General features: G+C 38.7%; 1 protein-coding gene across 13 annotated transcripts in view; it reads right to left on the reverse strand.

Moving 5' to 3' along the window:
- The window catches only part of LOC146403622 (uncharacterized), a 145,227-nt gene that overhangs the window by 400 nt on the left and 128,672 nt on the right, over positions 1 to 16,155 (reverse strand). For 10 of the 13 annotated variants that reach the window (XR_014804642.1, XR_014804635.1, XR_014804640.1 and 7 more), the window contains one exon: positions 14,539 to 15,785. The exons of 2 other annotated variants lie outside the window; for them this stretch is intronic. Coding sequence is in view for 6 of the 11 variants with exons in the window: in XM_084957805.1 (XP_084813931.1) it covers positions 15,730 to 15,785 (56 nt within the window). In the remaining 5 variants the exon portion in view is untranslated. Of the gene's footprint in view, positions 1 to 14,357; positions 15,786 to 16,155 lie in introns of those variants that run through there. One more of the 13 variants, XM_084957803.1, reaches the window with a different exon arrangement.

Raw genomic sequence — 16,155 nt, forward strand, 5'->3', positions numbered from 1 at the left:
TGTTCCTTTGTGTCCCATTTTTTCTTTTTCTTTTTTAAAAAAACAAAAACAAAACTTTAGGATATGCCCCTTTCATTTTTTGGTTGCTGAATTGGCGAGCTTCCTAGATTTTTTTTTTTTTTTCCTAACAGGTACTAAGGGAGAGAAAGGCTGTGATGCAGTTTTAGTTGACCACCTGGACATTTCAAAATCCACAGCACTTGAGAATTTTCCTCCATGCCCACCGAGCCTTTATGTGCTGATATAACCGGGCGCTCTAGAGACTTCTCCCAAAGTGCTGAGCCTGAGAGTCCCTGACTCCTCCACCCCGCATTCTTGAGTTTGGGTTTTTTACGACTGGTTACCTCATTCGTTGCATGATTTTTCCAAATTTCATTCTCTGAGATTAATCTCAAATTCAGCTTTGGGGACTCTTGCTATTAGATTAGTCCATTATGAGAAGGCACTGGGAGCTACAGATTTCCAAATAAACATGCACACAATTTTGTGTAAATATCAGAGGGCTCAGGACTTTCTGAGCACAGTCCATGGACCCCGGGTGAAAAAAAAAGGCATGAATGATGGCTTTAGTTCCTGACCAATGCCTTTAATCTATAAAGGATTTAAGCAGTCATCTAGTTTATAATGCCTTCAGACAAAATAGTTCTCATCAGTAAGTGTGGTATAGAAGAAAGGCTATTGTAAGAAACTGAACACTGGTTCTGACTTTCTAGCTAACTAACTTAACTTTTTCACTTAATTTCTCAGCCTCAGTTTTATCATCTGTGAAATGAAGGGGCTTGGAAAGGTGTCTCTGAAAGTCTCCTTCACCCTCATGATTCTAATTACAGTACCGTCCTAGACAGATGATAACTTTCTTTTAAGCTCTTAGAATGAGAAGTCCGCAGTGTTTGTAATTAACTTTTGTTCTGCTCTATGATAGTTTTTACTATCAGAAATTTCTTTCTGATTTCTATCCTAACTCTCTCATGCTGTAGAGTCTTCTTTTATTTTCTTCTCAATTTTCTCAATATTCTCTTTTATCTTCCTAGCCTAAATCATTTCTAGACAGATGAAGACTTATTAGCGAAATCTCAGAAAGGATTTCCATCACTGAGTGGTCCTTTTCCCACTTCTAAATCATTAATGCACATGGTAAATGAGATGAGATACAGTCTTAACACCCAAAAGCACTATATTCAGATAAGAGAAGCTAAACTGCTGTGGTTACATCTGGTTTCCCTGCTCCTCTCTTCTCTGCTATACCGTCTCAACTTCCCTCCGAGAGAAGATGCCATTGGTAAATATACCACATTAAGAGAATAAAATAGAAGTACAACTCTGTTTTTCAGTTTTAAAAATAATAATTGTAGGAATTTCCATTGTGGCTCAGTGGTTAACGACTCCGACTAGGAACCGTGAGGCTGCGGGTTCAAAACCTGGCCTCGCTCAGTGGCTTAAGGATCCGGTGTTGCTTTGAGCTGTGGTGAAGGTTGCAGATGTGGCTCGGGTCCTGCGTTGCTGTGGCTGTGGTGTAGGCCAGCAGCTACAGCTCTAATTAGACCCCCTAGCCTGGGAACCTCCATATGCCGTGGGAGCAGTCCTAGAAAAGGCAAAAAGACAAAAATAAAATAAAAATAAAAATAAAAATAAAAATTGTACATCCCTTTAAAAATTTAAATAATTAATACCTACAACTAAAATTATCTTTTTCCTCTCCATATATAAACATATATATCCTTAAAAGATGATTTCTGAATTGTTCAAATTGTTCCACCCCACAGCAAAATAATATTTTGCTAATAGCAAATTGAATCCAACAATATATAAAAATAATTCTACAGTACAGCCAAGTGGAATTTATCCAAGTCACACAGGCTGGTTCAATTTAAATCAGTTAACATAATCCATCACATCAATAGGTTAAAAAAGAAAAATAACATCATCATATCAATACATGCAGAAGAAGCATCTGGTGAAATCCAACACCCATTCATTATAAAAACTTTCAGTAAATTAGGAATAAAGAACTTCCTCAAAATGATTTATAAACTAAAAAAAAACCTGCAGCTAACATCACACTTAATGGTAAGAAACCAGAAGCTTTCTAAGATCACAGATAAGGCAAGGATATTCCCTCTCATCACTCCTTTTCAACATCGTACTGGAGGTACTAATGCCAAAAAATAAGAAAATGAAATAAAAGGGATAAAGATTGGGAATGAAGAAATTAAATTGTCTTTGTTTGTAGATGGCGTGATCATCTACGTTAAAAATCTAAGAGATTTGACCAAAAAAAACCTCCTGGAACTAATAATTGATTATAACAAGGTTGCAGGATACAAGATTAATACACATAAGTCAATTGTTTTCCTCCATACCAGCAATAAACAAGTGGAATTTGAAATTAAAAACACAAAGCGACTTACGAAAAAGAAATAACTAGGTATAAATCTAACAAGATATGCACAAGATCTGTATGAGGAAAATTGCAAAACTCTGAAGAACAAAATTAAAGAAATAAATGGAGAGATAGTCCATGGTTACAGACAGGAAGACTCAATATTGTCAAGATGTCAGTTCTTGGAAGTTCCCTTGTGGTGCAGTGGGTTAAGGATCTGGTGTCGTCATGTAGCGGCACGGGTAGCTGCTGTGGTTTGGGTTTGATCTCTGGCCCAGGAACTTCCACAGGCTGCAGACACAGCCAAAATCAATCAAACAAACAAAAAAAGATGTTATTTCTTCCCAACTTGATACATAAATCCAATGGCATCTCAATCAAAATCCCAACAAGTTATTTTGTGGATATTGACAAAATGATTCTGAAGTATATATGGAGAGGCTTTATTACTATAAAGCTATAGTAATCAAGACAGTGTGTTATTGGTGAATGACTAGACAAATATATTAATGTAACAAAATAGCCCTGAAATAGACTCAGACATATATGGTGAACTTATCTGATAAATAAGCAGAGTCATTAAAATAGAGCAAAGACAGTGTTTTCAACAAATGGTGCTGGAAAAACTGGACATCCATATGCAGAAAAAACAAGTGAATCTAGGCACAGACCTTATGCCCTTCACAAAAATCAACTCAAATGGATGACAGAGGTAAGTGAGAAACTATAAAAACATCTAGAAGATAGAGGAAAAAACTTAGATGACCTCTCTTAATGGTGATAACTTTTTTAAAATACAACATAAAAGGGATGATCCATGAAAGAAATAATGGATAAGCTAGGCTCATTAAAATTAAAAACTTCTGCTCCGTGAAAAATAATGTCACAAGCATGAGAATACAAGCCACAGATGGGAGAAAATATTTGCAAAAACACACATATGTTAAAGGACTGTTATCCGAATTATACGAAGAACTGTTAAAATTCGACAGTAAGAATACAAACAACCTGATTTAAAAATAGGCGACACATTTGAACAGACACATTAACAAAGAAGATCTACATGTGATAAAAAAAAAAAAAAAGCTTATGAAAAGCCACTCTACAACTTACGTCATCAGGGAAATGCAAATTAAAACAATGATGAGATTCTACTACATACCTACTAGAGTGGTCAAAATCTGGAACAATGACACCCAACGATGGCGATGAGATGAAGGAGCAGGAACTCTCTCGCATTTGCTGCTGAGAATGCACAATGCTATGACCACTTTGGAAGGCAGTTTGACAGTTTCTTCCAGAATGAATCATACTCTTACCGTATGATCCAGTGATCACGCTCGTTGGTAGTTACCCAAAGGAGGTGAAAATTAGGCCCACACATAAAAACCTGCACATGGATGTTTATAGAAACTTTTTTCATAACTGCCAAAACTTGGAAGCAACCAGCATGTCCTTCAGTAGCTGAGTGGATAAATTATACAGACAGACAATGGAATGTACTTACAGACAATGGAATATTATTCAATGCTAAACAGAAATGAGCTATCAAGCCGTTAAGAGACATGGAGGAAACTTAAATGCCTATTACTAAGTGAAAGCAGCCAATTTTAAAAGGCTATACCTTGTATGATTCCAACTATACGACATTTGGAAAAAGGCAAAACTATGGAGATGGTAAAAGATTAGTGGTTGCCCAGGCTTGGGAGGTAGGTACAGGTGATGAATGAATAGGCAAAGTGCAGAGAATTTCTAGGGCATTGCAAATACTCTATGATACTATAATGGTGGATATATGTCATTAATATTTATCCAAACCTGTAGAATGCACCATCCCCAGAATTAACCATAATGTAAACTATGGACTTTGGGTGATAAGGATGTGTCAATGTAGATTCATCACTTGCAGCAAATACATCACTCTAATGGGGGATGTGGGTAATTGAGGAGGCTATGCATGTGTGAGGGCAGGGGGTATATGGAAAAGCTGTATCTTCCCTTCAGTTTGGCTGTGAACATAAAACTGCTCTAAAGAAAAAAATGTGTATTGAACTAATGGACTATTAGGATTAGGCAGCCATTAATAAAAATAAAGATTACATTCTTGGGCAAGTGAGATAAATGGCAGTGAAAAGATGAAAGGATGAAAAATTACATATATTCTGGAATTTACTATAATAGTTATATGGAGAAAGAGAACAAAAATAGTCAACAAAAAGGAAGGCAGTAGTTGTTAAAGTTGTTAAAATAAAGATGAATTCTGTGGATAATAAATTTTTATTAAGTGGAAAAAAAAAGACTAGGGGTGATGTCTTATTCATGTTTATATTTTCAGTATTTAGGAAGTCACCTGGCATCTGTCAGGTGCTCTGTAGTAAAACCTTCATGCTGCTAGTGCCATCTCTTCCACCTTGCAGGAAGAGCCCACCTGAGAAGGAACCCAAGCAGAGAAAAGCAGGCAGAGCTGGCAGATAAAGCAGAGCACTTCAGAGTCAGCCCTGAACTCAGTGATGCTTAAAACTGTTAACCCCTCAAAATTCTTTGACATAAATGGGTGAATTCTCTTTTAGCCTGAACTAGTTCGAGTCAGGCTCCTCTGCTTGCAGCCAAAAACCACCAACCCCAAACCAGCTAAAACTAAAGCAGCTGGTTTGTCCTACCTGTGTTGGAGATTTCCTTATCTTGAATTGAAACAAAGATAAATAGGTCCTTTGTTTAATTTTTGTGTGGCAAATAGTATTGGAACTTACACCAGTGCTGGTGATTTTCTCCTTCACATTTGACTGCTGTCCCCTGTCACTTCCACAGCTGAGCCTGAGATCTGGGCCAATCCCAGCTTTTTAATTTTACATATGGCATAATCACGTTGTTTCTTACCTCCTTCTTACATAACCTCTGAAAAGCTGTTTTCTGTGCTGTTGGTACTGAGCCAACCCATCCTCTATGATTTTTCTATTTTTGAGTCTCATGGTTACAATAAAGCATATCATTGTCCAGATTTTGAAAGAGTATGTGAACGTCTGGGACTATCATTCCTGGATATGATGAGCACAGGGAGACTGCTGCTTTGCATTGTGGGGACCCAGATGGACTGGTTAGCTTTTCCTTGAGTCAAAAATCATTATTTTATTATACATGACCCTAGCACCTATATAATTCTAATTATAAGCTTTAAATTTTTCAGTTTTTAAATATGAAACTCAAAAATGTGCACTCTTTCTTGGAAATTATCTGTAATATAAACATCCAGTCACAAAAAGAATATAACTGAGAAAAAGAAATATAAATGGTTGATAGATATATGAGAAGTGCTAGATTTCATTCATCTAGCATATTAAGGAGTTCCTGCTGTGACACAATGGGTTAAGGATCAGGCATTGATGCAGCTGTGGCATAGGTCACAGCTGCAGCTGGGATTAGATCTTTGGTCCAGGAACTTCTGTATGCCACAGGTATAGCCAGGGAAAAAAAAAAGAAAGAAAGAAAATGCATATTAAGATAACAATGGCATGCCATATTTTACTACCAGACTGACAAAGATTTAAAACAGATACTTTTAGGGAGTTCCCGTCATGGCGCAGCGGTTAACGAATCCGACTAGGAACCATGAGGTTGCGGGTTCGATCCCTGCCCTTGCTCAGTGGGTTAACGATCTGGCGCTGCCGTGAGCTGTGGTGTAGGTTGCAGATGTGGCTCGGATCCCGCATTGCTGTGGCTCTGGCGTAGGCTGGCGGCTACAGCTCAGATTTGACCCCTAGCCTGGGAACCTCCATATGCCGTGGGAGTGGCCCAAGAAATAGCAAAAAGACAAAAAAAAAAAAAACAAAAAAAACAGATACTTTTAGTCCATGCCATTGGTAAAAGCATAGGTGGGCACAACTTTTTGGATGGCATTTGCATAATATCTCTCTAAATATCAAGTACATCTACTCTTTGACCCACCAATTCTATTTCTGGAAATATGCCTTCCAGATACATCACATAAGTGTGCAAGAATATATGTTACAAAGTTGCTAGTTGTAGCAATGTTTATAATAGTGAAAATTAAAAATTTTTATTGTATTTCAATAAACAGTGAAATGTGTTACATCTGTACTATGAAATAGCTGTATAACATGGACACATTGTTGGGAGGAAAAAGCTAAGGATGAGAATGTATGTGTGTAGGCATAAGCTCATTTGTGGGAAACAACTGTACATGTTTAAACACCTGGAATGACATCAAATTTTTTGACTTCTGGGAAATGGAATTTAAGAGCAAAGGATAGAATAGTTTCTTTTTATTTCTAAATTCTATTTGTACAACAAGCATACACTACTTTTATATTAAAATACATTTTAAAATTCAATTACACTTTTGCATTCCTACACAATCCATAAAAAAATAAAAAATACAGTTAAACTGTGCTATAAATTTAAACAGTAATTAAGCCATGCCTCTGTTCCACTGTCATAAGAGGTGATATTTAAGGATGATAATCAATTGAAGTATGAGAGGAAAGTAAATAAATTGTATACACATTGCTGTATAGCAGAAGTTGACATGGTGAATTAACTGTAATAAAAATCTTTTAAAAAAGTGTACAAAACTGAAAGGTCATTTTTATTTGTTTATTTATTTATTTATTTATTTTTGGTCTTTTTGCCTTTTCTTGAGCCACTCCACAGCATATGGAAGTTCCCAGGCGAGGTAGGGGTTTAATCGGAGCTGTAGCCTCCAGCCTACACCAGAGCCATAGCAACGCAGGATCCGAGCCATGTCTGCAACCCACACCACAGCTCACAGCAACACCGGATCCTTAACCCACTGAGCAAGGGCAGGGATGGAACCCGCAACCTCATGGTTCCTAGTCAGATTCATTAACCACTGCACCACGAGGGGAACTCCTGAAAAGTCATTTTTAATCTATATAAATAATATAATTACTACTATAAATGAGTTACTGAATTTTATGTTGATTACAAGTTTATTGTTTGGAATTATATTTTCTTTTCTTTTTTTTTTTTTTGTCTTTTTGTTGTTGCTATTTCTTGGGCCGCTCCCGCGGCATATGGAGGCTCCCAGGCTAGGGGTTGAATTGGAGCTCTAGCCACCGGCCTACGCCAGAGCCACAGCAACGCGGGATCCGAGCCGCGTCTGCAATCTACACCACAGCTCACGGCAACGCCGGATCGTTATCCCACTGAGCAAGGGCAGGGACCGAACCCTCAACCTCACGGTTCCTAGTCGGATTCATTAACCACTGCACCATGACGGGAACTCTCTGGAATTATATTTTCAATAGCCAACAGTGAAGTCACTTCTAAATCTTGTCTTCTAGTTCATATGTCTTTCTACAGTCTTGCCATTGCTATCTCTGGTAGAGCAGTAGGAATTATTTTGCAGGAGCAGGAATGTGGAATTTTCCCTATTTCTTATCCCTGCCCTAGAGAAAGCCAAGTTCTTTGGAATTGTGGCCAGGCCTCTGGTATTATGGTATGCATATAGAGGTTGATACAGTGTATTATAGTTGGGGACAGTTGTTCTTCCCCTTCTTGTTAAGCAGAGATATGAGAAGGTTTGGAGTTGCTAGAATTTGCCTATGACTAGAAGACTAGCCTAAGTGTTCCCAGCTACACCCCTGGGAGGGAACTGTGTAGATAACACAGGAAAGAACAGGCAGGAAACACTAAGAAACTGAGTCAAGGTTGGTAGACCAACCATATCATGGCCTTGCCAAATGGGGTTGGGCTTAATTATGTATTAAAGTGTTTCTATGTCTGTCTTCCTACCAAGCTAAATGCACCTGGATACAACTGGAACAATGATTGGAACATATTAGGTACCCATTATATATAGATTTGAGTAAGTGGATGGATCAATGAATAAATACTCAAGATAGAAGAAAGAAAAGACTCATTAGAGTGAAAAGAGCTCCCCTAAATGAGAGGGAGGAAAAAACAAACGATATTAATGAGAGGGAATGACAGAGAAGCACACCAGAAAGAATCAGAATCCTAGAGTTTCCATTGTGGCTCAGTGACTTAAGGACCTGATGTAGCCTCTGTGAGGATGTGGGTTTGATTCCCCAGCCTCACTGGGCTAAGGATCCTGCATTGCTGCAAGCTGCAGTGTGGTTCACAGATGCAGCTCAAATCTGGTGTTGCCATGGCTAGGGTAAAGGCCTGCAGCTGCAGCTCCAATTTGATCCCTAGCCCAGTAGCTTCCATATGCCATAGGTGCAGCCATAAAAAGAAAAAAAAAAAAAAAAGTAAATAATGGGAATCTTGAGCTGTCTCAATAGCGTGGTATACTCGGGAAGCCTTACCCTACTTGGGTAAACTAGGATAACCCAAAGAAATACACAGTTGGACTTAGATAGCACAAAGCTAAGATAGAATGCCCAGATCTTCCCCAAATAGGAAGAGTCTCAGTGGTCCCCTAAAGGAGAATTTTGGAGAGTTCCACCCTCGATAAAACTCCCTTAGGGTTTGTGTAAAATAGCTTATGTAATTTGTTTGCTCATATCCTATTATTCCATACCAATTATGGTTTCTATATCATCTACTTTTCCAAGCCACTGAGCCCCACCTCAATCAAGAAGCAAAACATATCTGGGAAACTTCAGGACATCTAGGCATCTTCTGGCACACCCAGGAGCTGTGCTACTGCTCACTACTATTGCAAGTACTGATACTCTTGTCACTACCATTACCATCCCCACCATAATCACCATCAGGAGCTAAGAGTGGAATCACCCAATAAATCATAAGGAGAAACTGTCTGGGATCCTGACTAATCAGAGTGGCATCTCTTCCTTTCTTCCTTCGGGTGGGGTACCAGGAGAGAAATATGAAATGTCCCCTGTAGTTAACATGTCTATCTCTATAGCTATGTCTAGATCATTAGAAATAAACTAGGAAGACTTTGAGATTTGAGAGAAGAATTTGAAGAAGCAGGTAGGTTCTGGAGCTTCAGAAATTCAAACCGAGACTGACAATACCTTCAGGATTTTCTGTCTTGCTCACTCCATCTCTCATGTTTACTTACTTCTGCTTGGCTTCATTCTTTCCTATAACAGATGGGCTTTTTCCACTGGCACAAAAACAGTTCTGCCAGCAGTCTTGGGTTTATATCATCCCAGTTATCTTTCTCAGAAGAGGATTTTTTTTTCAGCTTCCCTCTGACTATTTCCAGGGAAAACTCCAAGTGACTTGACTCAATTACCTATCCCTAGACCAACCTTACGGTCAAGAGGATAGTTTACCCAGATTGGCCCTCCCTGTGTTGCATGTCCACCTTTTGGCTAGGTAGGAAGGTCCTTTGATTGGCAGCTTCACAGAAACCACATGGGATGCATGGTTGGGAGGTGATGCACTGTACCTTAAGAAGGGGACAACATTACTGAAAGAAGAGACGCTTTGGATGTCTACAAAAAATAGATCAAAGATAGCTAGTTAGCTAGATGGAAAAAGAGCTGCTTAAACGACTGTATTGATGACAGTTACATGTGTTAGTGATCATTTTAGGGTCTAATAAATGTTTCTCACAAATTTATTTTTTGCTATTGTCTCCTGTTCAGTTATTCAAATGTATTATAAAATTATCATCATATTACAAAAGAAAAGAAGAGTTCCCATTGTGGAGCAATGGAAATGAATCTGACTAGTATCCATGAGGATGCGGTTTCAATCCCTGGCCTGGTCAGGGATCTGGTGTTGCCATGGGCTGTGGTGTAGGTCGCAGACTCGGCTCCTCGGATCCTGAGTTGCTGCGGCTGAGGCGTAGGCTGGCAGCCACAGCTCCAATCCAACCCCTAGCCCAGGAACATCCATATGACACAGGTGTGGCCCTAAAAAGCAAAAAAAAAAAAGAAAAAAGAAAAACCTGCTAATATCTTAATTAGAATTGATGACATCTAGACAATTTTACTTAGACTTCCTATCCAAGTGTATAACATAGCTTTCACTTATTCAATCTTCTAAAAAAATTTTGTAGGTCTTTTATGTAATGTAGGTGGGAGATTATTAGGATAATAGCTGACAACAGAACAGCCTTTCGTTAGGAATATACTTTAAAAAGTAAAGGTAGGGCTGCTGGATACAGCTGCTCTGTCTGTGCACTGCACAACTGCAAGGAACCCCATGTATATGGACTGCAATCTAAGCAAGGAACCTGGACTTAGGCAGTGAAGCAGATCTGGGATGAATGTGAGAGTGCTGACAGGAGACAAAGCAATAAGAAAGAGTGGTTAAGGAGTCCCCATCGTGGCGCAGTGGTTAACGAATCCGACTAGGAACCATGAGGTTGTGGGTTTGATCCCTGCCCTTGCTCAGTGAGTTAACCATCTGGCGTTGCCGTGAGCTGTGGTGTAGGTTGCAGACGCGGCTCAGATCCCGAGTTGCTGTGGCTCTGATGTAGGCCGGAGGCTACAGCTCCGATTGAACCCCTAGCCTGGGAACGTCCATATGCCGCAGGAGCAGCCCTAGAAATGGCAAAAAGACAAAAAAAAAAAAAAAAAAAGAAAAAGAAAAAAAAGAGTGGTTAAGCTTATCTTCATGATAACATGAGAAAATTTTGATTTAGCTCTTGAGAGAGAACAGAAAAGAAGAGACAAAAGGTTCGGAAAGGTGGCAGGATAAAGACAGAAGCTTATGTGATGGTGGAAGGATGAGAGGTACAAGGGTAAAGAAGCCAGTGAGAAAACCTCAGGAGCAGGATAAACAAGGGATATTTCAGAACAGGATTGGTCTACACACAATTTTCAGTCACTTGAAGTGAGATATGCAGGCTCCTATCTTCAGTGAAATTTCTGCTACTTGATACAATCTTTTCGTATAAGACAATCCGGGGATAGGAGGAGGGAACAGAAAGCCTGCGCTTTGACCCAGCTTGCGTCATTGTCACAGCAAAGATCAAGAAGTAGAGTAGTTCCTATGTGATGCAGTGGTTTGAGGATCTGGATTGTCACTAATGTGGCAAGGGTTCAATCCCTGGCCTGGGAAATTGTGCATGCCACGAACATGCCAAAAAAAAAGAAAAGAAAAGAAAGAAAGAAAGGAAGGAAGGAAGAGACACGAACACGTAGGGAGGAGAAGAATATAAGACACAGAAAGGGGGAGGGGGTTTTAGTTCATCTATCTGGAGCTCGGGATTGCAGGGTGGGGACCCTCCAGCTGACACCTAAATCACATTCATAATGACTCCATACCACTCTTGTTAGCATTCTATGAATTACTCTGTGGTTATTTCTTGCCTTTACAAATGGAACTCTATTTTCCATAATATTTTCCTGCCAGTTTGGCAGGTTACTGTCTGTCTGTCTGTCTGTCTGTCTATCTATCGCCTATCCATCTATCTATCCATCCATCCATCTACTTATCTATTTAAGAATATATAAAATGTATATAACATATTATATATATGTGAAATAAAGAAAAATTTAAAAATATATTAGGCCTTTCCTGCTGACCTGCCTTTTATCTGATACCATGTCCCTTGAGATGAAATTTCTTTTACCATTTCTTGTAGTTTAGGTCAGCTGTCAACAAATTCTCTTATCTTTTAATCTATCTAAAAGTGTCTTTATGTTGTATTCCTTTTTAAGAAATCATTTAGGTATGTTGTAGGTTGATTTAGGTTGACTTTTTTCTTTCAGCACTTTAAAGATTTTGTAGTTTGACTATAACATACATATGTATGTTTTCTTTGTATTTATCTTGCTTATAGTTTACTGTGCTTCTTGGTTCTCTGAGATGATGTCCTTAAATTATTAGAAATTCTTGCATTCTCTGACATCTCCTTCTTGGGCGTCAATTATGTGTTTTAGATCATTGGTGTTGTTCCAGAGGGCTTAGATATTATAATCAGTATTTTTTTTTAATTTTTATTTTAATCTCTCATTTTTCTTTGTGTTTTGAGTAATGTCTATTGACCTGAATATCTTTAATATCTTCAAGTTCAGTGACTATTTCCTCTATTGTATCCAGATTGCTTTCAAGCCCATGAAATAAATTCTTCGTAGCTGATATATTTTTCACTTCTAACATTTCTTTTCTTTTTTTTTTTTTTTTTTTTTTTTTTTGCTTTTTAGGGCCATACCCACAGCATATGGAGGTACCCAGGATAGGGGTCGAATCGCAGCTACAGCTGCCAGCGTATGCCACAGCCACAGCCATGCCAGATCCAAGCAGCATCTGTGAACCACAGTTCACAGCAATGCCGGCTCCTTAACCTGCTGAGTGAGACCAGGGATGGAACCGGCATCCTCATGGATCCTAGTCAGGTTCACTAACCCCTGAGCCATGAAGGGAACTCCTCATTTGATTCTTTTTAAATCTCCATCACTTTGCTGAAATTTTCACACATTTGTTCACACATGCTGCCAATTTTTTCCATTATATATATAATTACGCACACAAAGTATATATGTGCATGTATAATCTTTTACATACGTACAAGATTAGATATATAATCTGTGTACCAGAGTCCTCTCTGATTGGCTTATTTTAATATGACAACCCACTAGCTATCAAGGAGAAAGAATAGCATATAAGCCCAAAGACATCCAGTTGGCTTGCCACATGCACAGAGAAAGTGCTTCAACTCAAGTATAAAGGAAACATCTTATTTTCAAATAAGAAGGAGCAAAGTCTTTATCGGTAGATACCACCATGAGATAACAGAGGCACCCTGTGTAAGTGGAAAGAATGCCGATTCAGGGAAACGGGTCGAATTCTTGACTCTGCTGCTGATAAGCTCTTTACTCCTCAGCAGGTTAGAAATTCCTCCAAGTCTCAGTTCCTCATCTACAAAATGTGGACAATTATAAAAATACGTTCCGCACAGGCTGTGAGGTTGAAGTGTGATCGTACAGGGGTGGTGATCAGTGCAGGAACCAGCCCAGAGAGGCCCTCCGTTAATGCGCCATTTTCTTTCCCTTGCAGGCGCCGCCAAATCCCTACCTTTCCCCTCCCCTCCCTCCCCTCGGGCTGAAATGCGCAAGGGACCACCAGTTTTGTCTTGGTCAGGGATCTAGCATCCATCCCACTGCAGGCACACAATAACTATGTGTCGAAAGAACAAGTTAATAAAGCTCTTTTCTGAGTAAGACAATCGAAAACATGGGCTCACCGAGGATCAGACTTGCCCTAAACAACATTTTCATGAGCCATCCAGAAAACGTTTTAGACTTTCTTTAATCAAATCTTTTAGACTTCGGAAGCCCCTAAAAATGGTAGTGGAATGTCTGGCTCACACATAAGCACTTCAGAGAAAATTTTCAAGGCGATCAAGGGGGTGAAGAAATAGCAAGTTAATTTCATTGACTCATACAAGCAGTGCTTCTTGAGCATTTTCTGCATTCCACGAGTGAGAACTGCGAATCACTAAAGGTTTCTTTAAAGATGTCAGATCATGTACTGTTTTAGCCAAAAATGGAGATGAAAAGGTCCTCAGGAAGATCAACAAAGTGTACAGTAGTTTATTTACTTATTATTTATTTATTTATTTTATTTTTTTTTTTTTGTCTTTTTGCCATTTCTTGGGCCGCTCTCGCGGCATATGGAGGTTCCCAGGCTAGGGGTCCAATTGGAGCTGTAGCCACCAGCCTAGGCCAGAGCCACAGCAACTCGGGGATCCAAGCCGAGTCTGCAACCTACACCACAGCTCACGGCAACGCTGGATCCTCAACCCACTGAGCAAGGCCAGGGATCGAACCTGCAACCTCATGGTTCCTAGTCGGATTTGTTAACCACTGCGCCACGATGGGAACTCCACATTAGTTTATCTTTGTGCGTTGCAAGGTTACTCCTCGCCTGGAAAGCATGTCTAATTCTTAATAATAACAAAAGCTACAGAATCCACGAGACACTATATCTTGAAACTTACCCACCAATACGGAATAATTAAAAGTATGTCTCTGTTTCATAAGGGTTGATAAGAGGCATTTGAAGAAGTATAGAGTATGTGCTCCCTGGCGAAGGATGAGTTAGTCACTTTATAAAATGCTTAAGAATCACTTTATTTTTAGAATGTTCCCTTTTGTCACTGACATCTTAATGTATTATAATTTGAAATGTTTGCATGTTGAGTGAGCAGAGCATAAGCACTTTGCAGTGGTGAGAATAATTGCTACTTAAATGTGCTATAAATCAATATATAATGCAAACATGCACAATAATGGCTTAGACTGTTTATTGTACTTTAATGGTAATAAAACATAGTTTGAAAAACACCAAGTGGTGCTAAATGGAATATTCATTTTAAGTATGCTCTCTAGTTCTTTCATTAATTAACTACCTGTTAATGGATTAATTTGTTAACTCAAACCAGTGAAATTCATGATTTTAAAGGTGTATATGTATAAACTTCATACTTATTAGAGAATCTCAGGGAGGATATCACTTCCTATGTAGAAATACAAATCAAAATTTATGATCAAAAGGAATCAAAAGGAAATTGAACCTATTTCTAAATTGAAACATCTCTGTATGTCTTTAAAAACAACAGTTTTATACACAGTTGAAATATTTCTAATGTAATGGTCAAGTACAGAAATACTATAAGTAAAAGAATTTCCTTAATACCTAAGACCTGATCAGAACAAGAAAGTTTCAAAAAATGTATGTATATGTATGACTGAGTCAATTTGCTGTACAGCAGAAATTGGCACAATGCTGTAAATCAACTATAATTTTTAAAAATGAAAACTAAATAAATGCAAAATAAAAATTTTTAAAAAGAAAAAGAAAGTTCCAAAAATTGGCGGGAAAAAGAGTATGTGAAGTGAAGTGATTTTTCTTGATTTCTAAGTCCAAAGTTTAGTAGTTTATATAAAGGGTTTAGAAAATGTTTGAAATCAATCTATTCTCAAGATGGATTCCTCTTTTTTTCCTCTACATCCTTCTGGACTCTGGCACATTAGACTATGAAAAGCTGAAGAGGAATTCTCTTGTGGCACAGTGAGCTAAGGATCCAGTGTTGTCAGCACAGCAGCTTGGGTCACTGCTGTGGTGTGGGATCGATCCCTGGCCCAGAAACTTCCACATGCAACAGGCACAACCAAAGAAAGAAAGAAAGAAAGAAAGAAAGAAAGAAAGAAGAGAAAGAAAGAAAGAAGAGAAAGAAAGAAAGAAGAGAAAGAAAGAAAGAGAAAGAAAAAGAAAGCTAAAGAGACAAATGCTCTTTTATAAATAATGTGTAAGGTGTTAATCTAGGTAATGCAGTTTGATTATTCTGCAGATAATCTCGGAAAGACACACGCTGTGAAGTCTTCTCTGGCCTCCATCAGGGACCTCTGGTTCAGCTGCCAGGTGATGTCACTAAGGCTCCAGTCTTTTTTCATCTTTCTGCTCTCATGTTTGGTATGTCATAATGTTTTCCTCATGGTAACAAAATAGCGGCCACAGCTCCAAACATCCCAGTCTGAAACAGTAAAATCAAAAAGCAAGAAAAAACTGACAGGTTCTCCAATGTATCTCTCTTTTTATCAGGAGGGGAAATCTTTTCTAGAAGTCCCCAACCAACTTCTCTTTTCTCTTTTTTCTCAATGGCCGCAACTATGTCACATGCCTCCCTTAAACCAATCACAACAAGAACAACACAAAGAACATTTCCATTGAGTTAGAACAGTCACAAACTTTTCCCTGGGACCAGGGAGGGACCCACTTTCCCTGAGTATGCTACTACTAAATCTCTGAACCAAACTGGATTTCTTTTAGGAAAGAAAAAGGGCAAGATGGTTGTTTGGTCAGTAACCAGTACTGACCATCACACCTCAAAGATAGGTATGTAC

The sequence above is a fragment of the Sus scrofa genome, chromosome 5 (assembly GCF_054392235.1).
Source record: "Sus scrofa isolate SSC_HxYL_T2T_F1_AM1 chromosome 5, Sscrofa_HxYL_maternal_Yorkshire_Landrace_v2.0, whole genome shotgun sequence".
Classification (NCBI taxonomy): domain Eukaryota; kingdom Metazoa; phylum Chordata; class Mammalia; order Artiodactyla; family Suidae; genus Sus; species Sus scrofa.